The 12,594-nt window shown below is 41.8% G+C and overlaps 1 protein-coding gene across 1 annotated transcript; it reads right to left on the bottom strand.

Moving 5' to 3' along the window:
- Positions 1-326: 326 nt before the first annotated feature.
- On the bottom strand, positions 327-8,764 carry LOC137913923 (sodium-dependent neutral amino acid transporter B(0)AT2-like). Its single transcript, XM_068757544.1, has 12 exons — positions 8,612-8,764; positions 6,253-6,475; positions 5,953-6,110; positions 5,440-5,570; positions 5,191-5,368; positions 4,798-4,908; positions 4,371-4,612; positions 3,832-4,024; positions 2,482-2,683; positions 1,687-1,846; positions 1,435-1,597; positions 327-1,265 (listed from the first exon to the last, which is right to left on the bottom strand). Exons 1-12 carry the CDS (start codon positions 8,612-8,614, stop codon positions 924-926), a joined length of 2,106 nt encoding a protein of 701 aa, XP_068613645.1. The 5' UTR covers positions 8,615-8,764; the 3' UTR covers positions 327-923.
- Between the last annotated feature and the right edge of the window lie 3,830 nt (positions 8,765-12,594).

Here is a 12,594-nt window from a genome sequence, read left to right as displayed (position 1 = left end):
CATCTCTTGATCGTCATCACTCCCTTTTCACTCCAGACTCTGCTTCTGTCACACGGGCTGCAGGATGGCAGGTGTGTATAACGACTGTCATTATTTTAGGAATAAGTATAATGTTGTGCTAGTTTAAAACACAAAGTGTAAATAAATCATTTATTGGCCTCAAATGGCTTCTAGTATGGACAGCCGCAGACAAAAGCAAGCATGTTAATTTAAAAAAAAATGGATATAAAAAAATATGAAACTTTTCCTTTGGGGTTTCTTCTTTTATTTTAACTTTTAAAAGGGGCAGCATGTATCAAATCAATACAAAAGCAGCGTACAGGCAGTTTGCTCCCACCTAGAGGTTTATTTAAGAATTAACCTAGTATAGTACAACATCGCTACTGTACACATGTAAAAACATTGGTGTGATCTTCTGAGGTAAGTCTCTCATACAAAAAAAGTATCTCTCTCTGTCTCTCTCACACACACACACTTGTTTCCTTATGGAATAATGTTTTTCCCCATCCAAATCGACCCTTGTAATTTACCTTAGAACTCTCATCCTAAAACAGTTTGAGGCCTTTCTGTTTCTGCATTTCTTAATTCACCAGTCAGAGCTACAACTGATAAATATTTTCTTTAAAACCTTCCATAAATTAAATGTCTCACCAAATATATAATCTTATTCCCTTTTCATGTAATCACAAGTTTTATTTTCTGAACAGTGTGAGTGGTTCAGAAAATAAATGGAAGGAGCTACAAGGAGGAGTTGTCGTTTCACAACTAAAGAATCTAAAAAGCTTTTAATTTGACTTGTACGGACCCTCCAGTAATATAAATAGTTAAACTAGTGCAACACTTGCTGTGTGAAAAACGGATGAATCCGAAAGATGTCTGTTTGTACGAATGTCCTTTAACTTTTACAAACAAGACCTTCATATTCACACTCCAGTATCTTCCTCCGCATCTTCCCCCTCCTGCTGGGACAGGAGTCTGTAGTGTTCATTGCCCATCGGCAGGAATGCGGTCCTGCTAAGCATCTCATCTTCCTCGTTTTGGACTTGGCTTTGGGAGTTGGAATCCAGCTGTTCGGTGGAGCTGCACTTTGCGTATAACTCACGATGCATCTCACGGCCGCCCAACTCCATTGGCTGAGTGTCTCGGCCCCTGTTTTTCAGCAAGAAGTGGATGTAGCCAATTGGCACAGGCAAGCTGGCAAAGACTATCAGCAGGACGATCATAGCAAGAGCCCAGCCAGGGTACTCAAGAGTCGTCTCAGAGGCCTGGGAGGACAGGAAAGAGCAAGTCATGAGTATGTACAATACTGCTGAAGAACTGCATGCTGCAGGAAACTGGGTTTTACAGCAGTTTATAATCCACCTTCTAGGAAAAAGTGATACAACGTTGTAAGTAAAAGCCAAGACAAGATTCATGGAGTTATGTGTATCTTACTGTCATTTGATTCCAGGCGGTATACGTGGGCCCTTTGAAGACCATGCGCAGCAAACTGGCAGCCAGGAGACCAACCATTCCCAGTGGGCACACATATTTCCACAGATATTTGTACAGCACCGGAGGACGCCATTTGAGCATGACTTCAATGTCATCCAGGAAGCTGCAGTGAAAGAGATCTATTTATAAGACTTTTGCAAAAAAAAAAAAAAAAGATATATTGAAAAACTGGCGGAAATGTTGGGTTCTTACCGATCTGTCCCATAAACCCACGACACGCTGATGGTTTCAAAGATTACTACAATGACTAATGGTAGAGTTGCTGAGTAGTCATCAAACATAGTCACAAAATAGTTGCCTGAGCGCTGGGTGAACAACAGCCCCAATAGGAACCCCAAGGCACAGCTTGAGACTGAAAAACAAGCACAGCATTCAAATAGAAGTTACCTGAAAAAACCTGATGCATCTCGTAAGCAACAAACATGGAGTACAGTTCACCCGATCTATTTCGCTTAGTGTATTACTGGGCACTAAAAGGGCAGGCGGAACTGAACTGAATTACGAGATAGACAACGGACTCAGTGTTCAGTATAACGGTGAGTGGAAATGCATGCACAGCGAAAAGAGAGCGAAGGAGACAGAGAAATAAGCCAAGTGAGTCAGAAACTAAATGCAACTTCACATGGAAGTCAAAGAGAAAAAACAAGTGTGTAGAAAGTTGGATGAGCAGGCCTCAAGACAGCTGCAAGCATCTGGATTTTTGTTGATGACTCCTGAACAACAGATGGAAAACACAGGATTCCAAATGCTCTGAGTAGGGATGAGCTCTGCATCAATCAGACACATGTAAAGTGACATCATCATGGAGTTTCCTATGACCTACGTGCTAATGATAGAACAGCTTAGAATCACCTTACACTGATACACAATGCATTCCCACTCCACTTCAGTGAAAAAGATTTCCCTTAATTGGCCCAAATGCCGAGAGGCTGTGACGTGATGTTAACAGAGATATACACTTTCTGGTTTGCACTTGTGTGGCGTTACCGGTGAGTAGGGTTCGGTGTCGCCCCAACAAGCTAAAATTGTCCATGAGCGGCGTGAGGATTCCCTGCATGGTCCCAAACATCGTGCTGAGGCCCAGATTGAGCAGCATTAGGAAAAACAGTGTGGACCAGAAGGGGCTGGCAGGGAAAAGAGCCATCACCTCAGTGAACGCTATGAATGCCAGACCAGTGCCTTCAACGCCCTGCACAGAGGGAGAGAGAGCAGAGAGATCGAGTATGAGCGAGAATAACGCAAAACAAAAAAAACGAGTCTCTTCAAAAGGAGGCGGAATGAATGAGATGCTTCATTTTTGCGATGACCTGAATCGAAACTACACCCCAAACTATTTTGCCCATTCATGATTAATTTAAAAAGAAGAAGTTTAAAGTTCAGCGTGTACAAATGCAAATGTACACAAATGGAAAACTTACTTTTGTACCTACATACGCTCGTTCTGTAGCTAAATAAACACCGTTAGGTAACTCGACTTTTTATGCACATTCTTTCTTTTGGCTTCTCCTTTCGCTCCTCTTTCACAGCATGCCTCCATCTCCAGCTGGATGCTATAACCATATATTGCTGTCTCCTTGTCGGCTGGACATGTTATAGTAGTTCACAGATTAGACGGGGGGGGGGGGGGGGGGTCCTGGGAACCCCAGCACGTCACCTCTGTACTCTCGTACCTCCCGCATTTTTCTCTGAAGCAAACCGGTGTCAAGGGCTTCAGAAATAGCGATCCACGGCGATCTGTTCTCTTTTGAAAATAGTTGCGGCAACATTTTTCCTGGTACTCACCGGATAAAACATCTTAAAACCCGATTTTATGCAGTGACTAAAAATGACTAAGGCTGTATTTTAATGCTACACAGCCTGATCTGATGCCAATCGCCGCGCCATGGAAACACTATTATTTATTAGATTGGTTTCACTATAAACTATTAAAAATATCTTCAATTCATAATTTTTTTTAAACTAAATTATTTAATCGACATGTTTCGCTGCATTTTCATTGAACAAATATTCTCCTGAAGGTACTCTCTGGTGGTCTAATCTCTGGGTAAAGCTTTTTTTTTTTTATTGTGATAATTTGACATTAATTTAGGCTTCATTACAGCAGTGCAAAAGCAGCTTGCAAGTGCAACTCAACCCACTGCAGCGAGAGGACACGGATCAGGATAACATCCTCGCTGCTCTCACCTTGTGAAATATTCCCCTTAACTGAACTCAAGATTGTGTTATGGGGCCAGGACATTTGGCGTTTGGAGCTTAAAAGCAAATCATGAACTGAGGAAAGCACAGCTCTGAAACAATTTCTACTTTCAGCACTGCTACAACCTCAAAACACTGCACCTTATTCATTTCCTGCTCCAGACTGCAGTCAGTGATGTTAGGACCCATGGCAGCGCCGTGTTCACGGTGCCACTCTCTGTATTCTGCTAAAGACACAGCGCTCGGATCCGTCATGTTGATCCACGGCCAGCCAAGGCGAACCGATTGTTGGTTAGATTCATGGGACGCCATGAGGTTCAGAAGATCAAGATTACTGGAATAAAACAATAAAATATAAGAAGGGGATTTGCTTGCCGTGGAAAGACATTTGCTTCAACGTTAATGTTACATGTTGGGGTTTTTAAAGACGCATCACATATCAGAGATCATCAAATTATGCTGTTGAATTTCATCACTCTAAGAATGTCCGCATGTCCGAATTTGTTTAAAAGATTGTTGTTCCAGTCGATTTCTTTACTCACATTCAGGTTAAGGTTTTCAAGAGTTAACATTTGTTAAAATGTTATTCTAGAAACACATGAGATCATTAGGACAGAATTTGTTTCACAAATATTATTACAGACACACACACACACACACACACACACACACATCCTTACTCAGCGACGCAGTGTAGTGAAATGGTCTTTGCACGGAAACCGAGCACCACAAAAACCACCAGCGTCGCCAGCACAGACGTCATGAAGTTGATGCCAGAGACCATCAGTGCGTCCCTGTGGCAGTTGTTGTGGACTGGATTGTAGGAGGAATATGCAATGACGGAACCGTATCCAAGTCCAAGTGCAAAAAACACCTGTGTGGCCGCCTGGCGCCACACCTGCATGCTGCCCCAGATTTCCAGCTGAAAAATAACATAAAATAAATACTAGTCAGAAATACAGTGTGGGCCATAAAATGTTTGAATCACCCTGTAAAGGTTTTCATAAAAATAAAAATTAAACACTTTGCATTAATCAGTCATTGATTTATGATGAAAACTAAGTAATCTAGAAAAAACATGATCAAAAGTGACAGAGCTGTGCTTACTTTTGGATAAAACATGTAGGTGATTCCATCCAACGCGCCGTCTAACATCAACCCTCTGATGAGGAAAATCACGAGCACCACATACGGGAAGATGGAGGAAAAGTACATCACCTACAATTTTGGAAAAAGAAATTCAAGGTGACTTGTGCACCAGAATTTTGAGAAATTGTTCATGATTGAAAGCTCGAGGAAAAGACAAATACAATTCTGATGTCGGCTTATCTTTGATAATCGAATGGATGGCTTGTTAGCTTAGCTTAGAAAAGCTAAGCTTTTCCCCCCAATGTCCATCTGTTCCATTATCAATCCACAAAAGTGTGTGCTCATGCTAAAATACTGGCTGTTGACATAGTAAATCTGTAGGTGCTGCATATATAAGAACGGCTGACTTACCTTTGCAGAGGACTTAATGCCCTTGATCATAGCCAAGGAGACAATTGCCCAAGCAGCAAACAAACAGCCCGTCATGATGGGGTTAAGCTCTCCAGATTCTTTGATGGAATTAGTAATATTGAGGGCTTTTCGAAACCAGAAATAGGACGTGGGGGAAGAACTTGCACACTCCTTCACTGTTGATGGAGGACAGACATCATTAAAGGCATCTGCTGCATGCGGCATCTCATTTTGATCAACTTGATTTAAATGCCTGTGTGATTGGTGGCGACATCGATCGGACATTGCTGCCACGGTAGAGGATATTGAAAAGAGTTCCCCATGTAGAACAGGCTCCACGCAATGATCACATTGTAGTAAAGTGCCACGTAGAAGCAGACCTAGAGGAGAAGTCCAATAATGATTAACTTAATAAAGTATCAATATTTGCATAGCAAGTCCTTGAGATCTAGGATACGCTATGCACTGAACTGTATGCGCTGTCAAAAACATTTACCATGGAGAGAATAGCAAATTGCCATTGAGCATAACAACACTGACGTGCAAACATTAACCTTTTTTTTTATTTTAAATCAGAACAGTGATCATACGTATGGTTCCTTCAGAATAAGGAGCACAGGATAAGGAATTATTTTATTCCTGGTTTGACTTTTCTTAACAAAAATCCATACTCACCCTTTTTTTTTAGAATACCGGGGTACATAAAGAGAAAATAAATAACATTATTGTAAAAAAAATTTTTTAATTAATTGCAGTCCTCACCAAGCAGCTAGAGTAGCCAATCCCTGACAGTTTTGGGGAGATGTGCTTCCAGACACCGATACTGCCCTGGCGGATACTCTGGCCAGCCGCCAGCTCCATGAAAAACAGAGGAACGCCCACGATCACCAAAAGAAAAACATATAGCAGCATGAAGGCCCCTGGAAGAAACATAAAACGTCTTTATAAGCCTTCCTAAAGCATTTCACTTTGTACATCGGTGTATATATTTCATTCAGCATTGCCGTTGGTTGGATGAAGTCAAAACCGTTGCATAATCTTAATCTCTCTAGACAGACTCACCTCCTCCATTTTGGTGACAGAGGTATGGAAACCGCCACACATTTCCAAGGCCCACACTGAACCCCACCTGGGCCAGAACATACTGGACCTTAGAGTCCCACGCTGGACGGTCTCCCGCTGATGTCTCAACACGCGCCGAAGCCGTCAGCTGAGTTTCAGGCTGGTCCTCGTCAAGCCATTCGCTTGGCTGCTCCTCAGTGCTGTCCAATGGAGGCTTCTCCATCTGGTCATAAGCAAAGATCCAATCAACTCAATTCATAATCAATTCATATAAAAGCATCTTACTAAACCACGCAGTTTAAATAAACATGTTGGGTTAGGGTTTTATCAGGGAACGCAACCGCCCTTATAACAATAAGCAAGACGCAACGTCTGGGGAGGGGTCAATGAAATAAAAGTAGAGGAGAAACTGCAGTGTGTGTCCTAAAATATTTATTTTACTATGTTCCCAGGATGTCTAGACTGTCCCACTGTTGTGAATGATTAGGTTTTAGTGGTCAAAGTCACAGTGACCTCACAACGTGTGACCACCACATCCAGCCTGTGGTGATTGCGTAGATCTTCGGCGCGTGTGCACTTATTCTGGTGTATTTTATTTTTAGCCTCGCTCTCCCAGAGCTGTTGAGTTACGGCTGAGGAAACTTTCCCTGCTTCTGCTGCTTCACATTAAAGCCATTCCACTGGTGAAACTCAGAGCCGCTTTTATTGTGAAGTGGTCATAGAAAACACGATGCAGTTGTTGTCAGGTTAATTTGAAGAAGAAAAAAAAAGAGTTTTCAAACTTGCTAATACTCTGAGTAAGCAGAGGTTATGCATATGTTGTTTGTTATCAACACTAGTATAATATATATATATTAAATATTCTGAATTTCATCAGTTTATTTATTTTTTCTTTCTCTTTTTTTTTAGAGACCTTTAATTTATTTATTTCCTGTGAGATATGTTAAGTGAAAAATCCTTCCTTGTTGATTCTCGTGTTCAAAAATACATTTCATTTCATTCATTGTACACTCTCGCCGTCTGTCAACTCAGATGAGTGGACAAGGTGCAAACTGATTTAACATGATTATAAAGGGCGCGACTGGATGATGTGATGTGCTGCTGTACTAAGATCTACTACGATGGAAAGTTACAAGGGGTGTGTGACCCAGCAGAGTGTGCGACCGGACAAGAAACAGCGTTATTCAGCACCAGTCAGGTAATTTAAGGAATACATATACAAACAAGCACAGAGGAAAATGAGAGAGTGACAGAAATACGTATGCACACACAAACAGAGGAGGGTGGTGGTAACAGAAGCCCATAGAGGCAGAACTCTGGTCATAGGAGGATAGGTCTCGGGTAACATTAGAACACACGTGGGGAGGTGCAGGGTTCACATTGGTTCACATTGTGGGTGGTGTAGAGGTGTAAGGCTGGATCACGCGGCAACAGGAAAGGCCATCAGAAATGCTTCATCACAGACCAAAACAGACACAAACCTCACATAACAATCATCTGATTAATCTGAAGCCAATAATTGGTGCGTTTCATTTTGCATATCTCCAGATTACCTCCATCGTGCAACACCTTTAAAAAATTAAATTGTGTTTAAGGAGACAGATGACCCTGACGGAAAAACATAAACATAAACCAAAAGTAAACTTATACAAAAACCCAACAAATTCCTATTTATCTAAATTTAGTCGACTAAAGAAACCAAAGGACAAAGCGTGAGTAAATTCACAATGAATTCTGTCCCGCATACGAATAATAACAAAACATGTTAATTGCAATGTTGTCTTTCATGTAGCAAGAAACCATCAATTTATCATTTATTTATTTATTTTTAAATCAGGCCACCTTGCAGTGTATGCATAATTAAATTATATCCATAGAGCTCGAGAAGACAAGCCAATGTTTGTCACATTCATTTACACAGAAAGGATGGAAAGAAGCTTATTACTAATAATAATTACTAATACTAATAATGTTAGAATACTAAACCGGCACCCTGCTTGCTGTCATATGAATCACAAAGTGTGTGTATCTGCAACAAGATGCTGCAGAATGGGAGCGTTACAAATCTCTACAAATCATAAGCATTTTATAATCTACCATGTTTTATGGTGGAATTTCTTTAAGCGTATTTTTAATAAATGGGAAAAGGCCAAAAACCCTGCAAATATTTATCACGGTCATGGAAGAAATGAGAAATGAGCCAACGCACTGTTAAAACCTATAAGTGACGGTTCCAACACAGATCATTCACTCGATAACTTCTCTCATATAAAAAGGGGACAATTTAATGTATGTTAAAAACGAAAACAGAAAAGCAAACAATGTGCGTAAAGTAGACAAACTACATTTCTGTCCATACCATACAAACAGCGCGCGGCGGGGCGAAACGTGACGTCGGCGTTGACTCCCCTTGTCCGTCTCTTCGCCCCTTTTATTCTTGGGTAAACTTCAAACGCTTCCTATTTTCGTTTTTAGCGAAGTGTTTTTTCCTGAAGACGCAGCGTTCCTGCTCGGCTGCCTGGGATGACTTTCCGCTCCGGTCTCGGGAGTCTGAGCCCAAAATCTCGTCCGACATGGAAGAAGTTGGAGCGGCTGCAGCCAATAGTGGGATCAAGAGCGGAATGTTCAGCTGGGCTGGACTACACGAGCGCGCACATGGCAGGATGCGTGTGTGTGTCCTGTGTTTCACTTAAACACACACACACTAAGTGCTGTAGTAACAAATAGCGCATTAACGCCTGATTCCAGATTATGAATGTACACGCAGACGCAGTTCTCGCCGTCAAGTAGCGCATTTATGGGATTATAATTGCGCATGTTAGCGCAGTTACAGAACAGACTTTGCGGTCAGCCAGAGTGCAGAGAAAGATGTGTTGGATCTGTCCGCACATAATTAATATCCGATTAACGCCGCCCAGCTCGATCCAGAGTTCAGCGACAACATTTATTTATATGCATTAAAAAAAAAAAAAGTTTCATGAAGCGCTGTTCGGGCTTTAGATTTAGATAGACACACAAAAACAGCCACAGAGCTTATAATAAAATAAAATCAATCAGATCACCAAGGACCAAACATGATACTGCGTTAAAAGACAAGTAGAAGTGACAGTACGGGGCACTGGGGGGCACTGGGGGGCACTGGGGGGCCGGACGGAACTCGTTTGCAGCCCTGGAGTTTCACAGACCGGCCCACTTTAGCTCATAATGAATAAAAATAATACATTTAAGAAATCAAACGCTTTCTAATAACACTATCATCCCTTTTCTTCTGCAAGGAAATGGTTCCATCACAAATTAGATTTCACAAATATGAGAAGACGAGTTAAAGGGTAAATCTGCAACACTATTCTTTACATCAGAATGTCCTTTTCTGCTATATCAAATATCAAGCACTGTTAACAGCCATCTAATCCTTATGAAAAAACGAATTATTATTATTGCACTTTTCTCTGCAAGTTTGTTATCCACAATATGACATAACTTTCTAATGATGCCATTATCTTTTTGTTTTGCCTCTGCATATAAGACTAGTTTCAAAGAAACATGGCCAACCCTATAGAACATTAATAAACGCCGGAGCGTGCACTGGTCTTTCTCAGTCCACATGAACATGAATGCCTCCAGGTTCTTCTGGGTCAAAGTGCCCCCAACTCTGAGCAAAGTTTTGCATTGGCAGAAAACCTTCTCTGGATACTGTCTGTCACTGCGTCCACACGTCATCAGCAATAATACTCTCCACTTCACCCTGTCCTTTGCATCGTCCTCCCCGACACCAGCCACTCTACCGACCTCTAGCCCTGTGTCAGAGAAATGTATCATTAATCATACACTGCTCTATCTATTATCAGCACACACAGTCATTGTGATGAGTATAATCTAAAGTGTGGAAATCTCTTCTGTTCTGACTGGATCTGAATACTCTAATCAACCATTATGATGTCTACAACTACACTATTAAGACCAACATGAGACACACGGAGTCCGACCTTTATCATCCAGCTGGTGTCACTGTCCACCTTTCCCCAATGTCTTCTCCTGCTGTCTTTGAATTAGCATGGTTTGCAACACAAGTCCCCCCCCTTCCCTCTGGAAAACTGAACACATTTGAGTCATTGCAAAATACAGTTCAAGAATAGTTGAGGCTCCGCGATGGGATTTTGCGTTTGGTATCAATGTGTTGTGGTTTTATTTTTATTTTTTTAAACTATGCAAAGTTGCCTTCACTGCAGTAATGAAGAATTTCCACTGAAAGAATGCACCACATTCCTCTAATGACATGTCTTACACCTCATAGTTGCCCCTTGGCACAGGCCTGAGGCAGTTGTTGTTGGGAATGTCTGTCACAAGGAAGGCGAGGCTTTTTTTAAAAAAAAATGCAGAGAACAGAAAGGGAGGGAGAATGTGTCCATATCAAAGTATCAGAGGAGAATGAAAGCAGCCACAGATCTGCCAAAGGAACGTCAGACTAGTTTTTCTTGTTTCGGCATATCTCAAGAAGGTGCAACGTCCTCGTGTCAACAGCCAAGATCAGTGCTCATACCATTCAGCACAAGGATCGGTTTCTGTGCCTCGGACTTAAACGCTCAAACTGGTGAAAGGTACAGTGAGATATGTGGACGTTGTGTGAAAGCTCTGCAGTGTTTGTGTGTTAAATGTGCTTGTGTCTTAAAGAGGGTTGGAGAGGACTTATAATGGACAACTGCTTTGTGTCAGCACTGCGTGGATCAGCAGAGAATTTCATTCTGACAGCTTGGAATAGTTTCTTTTTCTTTAAAAAGAATTGTATTTGTTTTCTTGTCTGTTTAATAAGGAAGCTTGAACTTATGCTAGACTAGAAAAGCACTCAGATGGCGCAGACCTCCGCCGAGCAGCTCATTCCCCTCCTAGGGTTTACACCGTGCACATGGTGATCTGGATCACCACCAAAAAGGTTCCAAATTATTCTTGGTATCTTCACACACCATCAATGAAAAGTAAAAACGAAACGGACTTGATGTGTATTTTTTTTTAACCGATTTTTGAATCTATAAATGGGGTTCTCAATGTTAAAATTACATATCTTTCACAGACTCCATTCTGGATCCGATCCAGATGAAATTCGGTGGGAAGATAGAGGCCCCCACCCGACATGACTGTGTCAAATGCCATAAACATTGGCCAATAATAAACCAAGATATTGAGGAACACATTTTGAAGCTCCATCAAATTAATAGAGCTGATCCCTGGTTCAATCCCACCTCGACACGAAACTCCCCCGTCACTGACTACACACTTCACTGCTGTCGTACAACTGTCATACATGACATACTTCTCTGCCACTCCAGACTTCCTCATGCAGCACCACAGTACCTCATGCAGTACTAAAGTACCTCATGCAGTACTACCTCTCCAGACACCCTGTCAGACACAATGCAGCTCCTTCAGACCTTCCCTGTGCTTCTCCATCGCTAGCCTCAACGCAAATATTGCATCTGTGGTACTCTTCCTCGGCATAAAGCCACTGCTGCTCGGCATAAGCCATACTTACTTCTGTCCTTAGTCCAGCCTCAACCACTTTTCCCCATGGCTTCATCGTATGCGAGAGAATACCCCCCCCAAATCCTATGAGGGCCATCAAGGTATGTTTTGCGAAATATCTATACAAGCCTTGATTGTTATTTTTGGTTTGCTGTGACTTTTGCTTCACCGCCCCCCCCAAATTAAGTCATTCTGGCCCAGTTTCTTTCAAATGGTTGACCTTTATGGGATTTATTGCGACTTCCTGAATGAGCTTTTGCCGTGCAGTTGGAGGAATTTTGGAAGGTCAGCCACTTCTGGGAAGGTTTACTGTTGTTCCAAGTCTACTCTATTTGTACATAATGCATCTCACGGTGGGCCTGTGGAACTCCAGAGCCTTAGAGAAAGCTTTGTGACCCTTCCCAGATGCAATTCCGTCACCTTCCTCCACATCTCCTCCGGATGACTTTGTCTGTGTGCCATACCAGTGGGACAGACGAGCCAAAGCCACGCCTCTGGAAATGCTCTATTTCAGTGATCATTTGATTGAACAGGGCTGGTAATACTCAAGCCTGCATGGGGTTCGCTTCTTCAGCTGCATCCTGTTATTAATGCAGTTTGGCGTTTTTGAAAATCAAATTATAAAAAGGGGGGAACTATTTTTCACAGTAGCAATTTAGAAATTGGAGTACCGGTACCTTTTCTCAAATAAACTTAGCATTAAAAACTTGCATTATGAATTTGTTTATCAAGTGACATCAGACTAAATTCAGCATGAAATAGAAATAGAAGAAATCAAGAAGGGTGTAATACATTAGTATTATACAGAGTAGCATGTGTGCATTT

The sequence above is a fragment of the Brachionichthys hirsutus genome, unplaced genomic scaffold (assembly GCF_040956055.1).
Source record: "Brachionichthys hirsutus isolate HB-005 unplaced genomic scaffold, CSIRO-AGI_Bhir_v1 contig_850, whole genome shotgun sequence".
NCBI classification, from domain to species: domain Eukaryota; kingdom Metazoa; phylum Chordata; class Actinopteri; order Lophiiformes; family Brachionichthyidae; genus Brachionichthys; species Brachionichthys hirsutus.
Note: the sequence above shows the minus strand (reverse complement) of the source record. Positions and strands in the feature narration are given on the sequence as shown.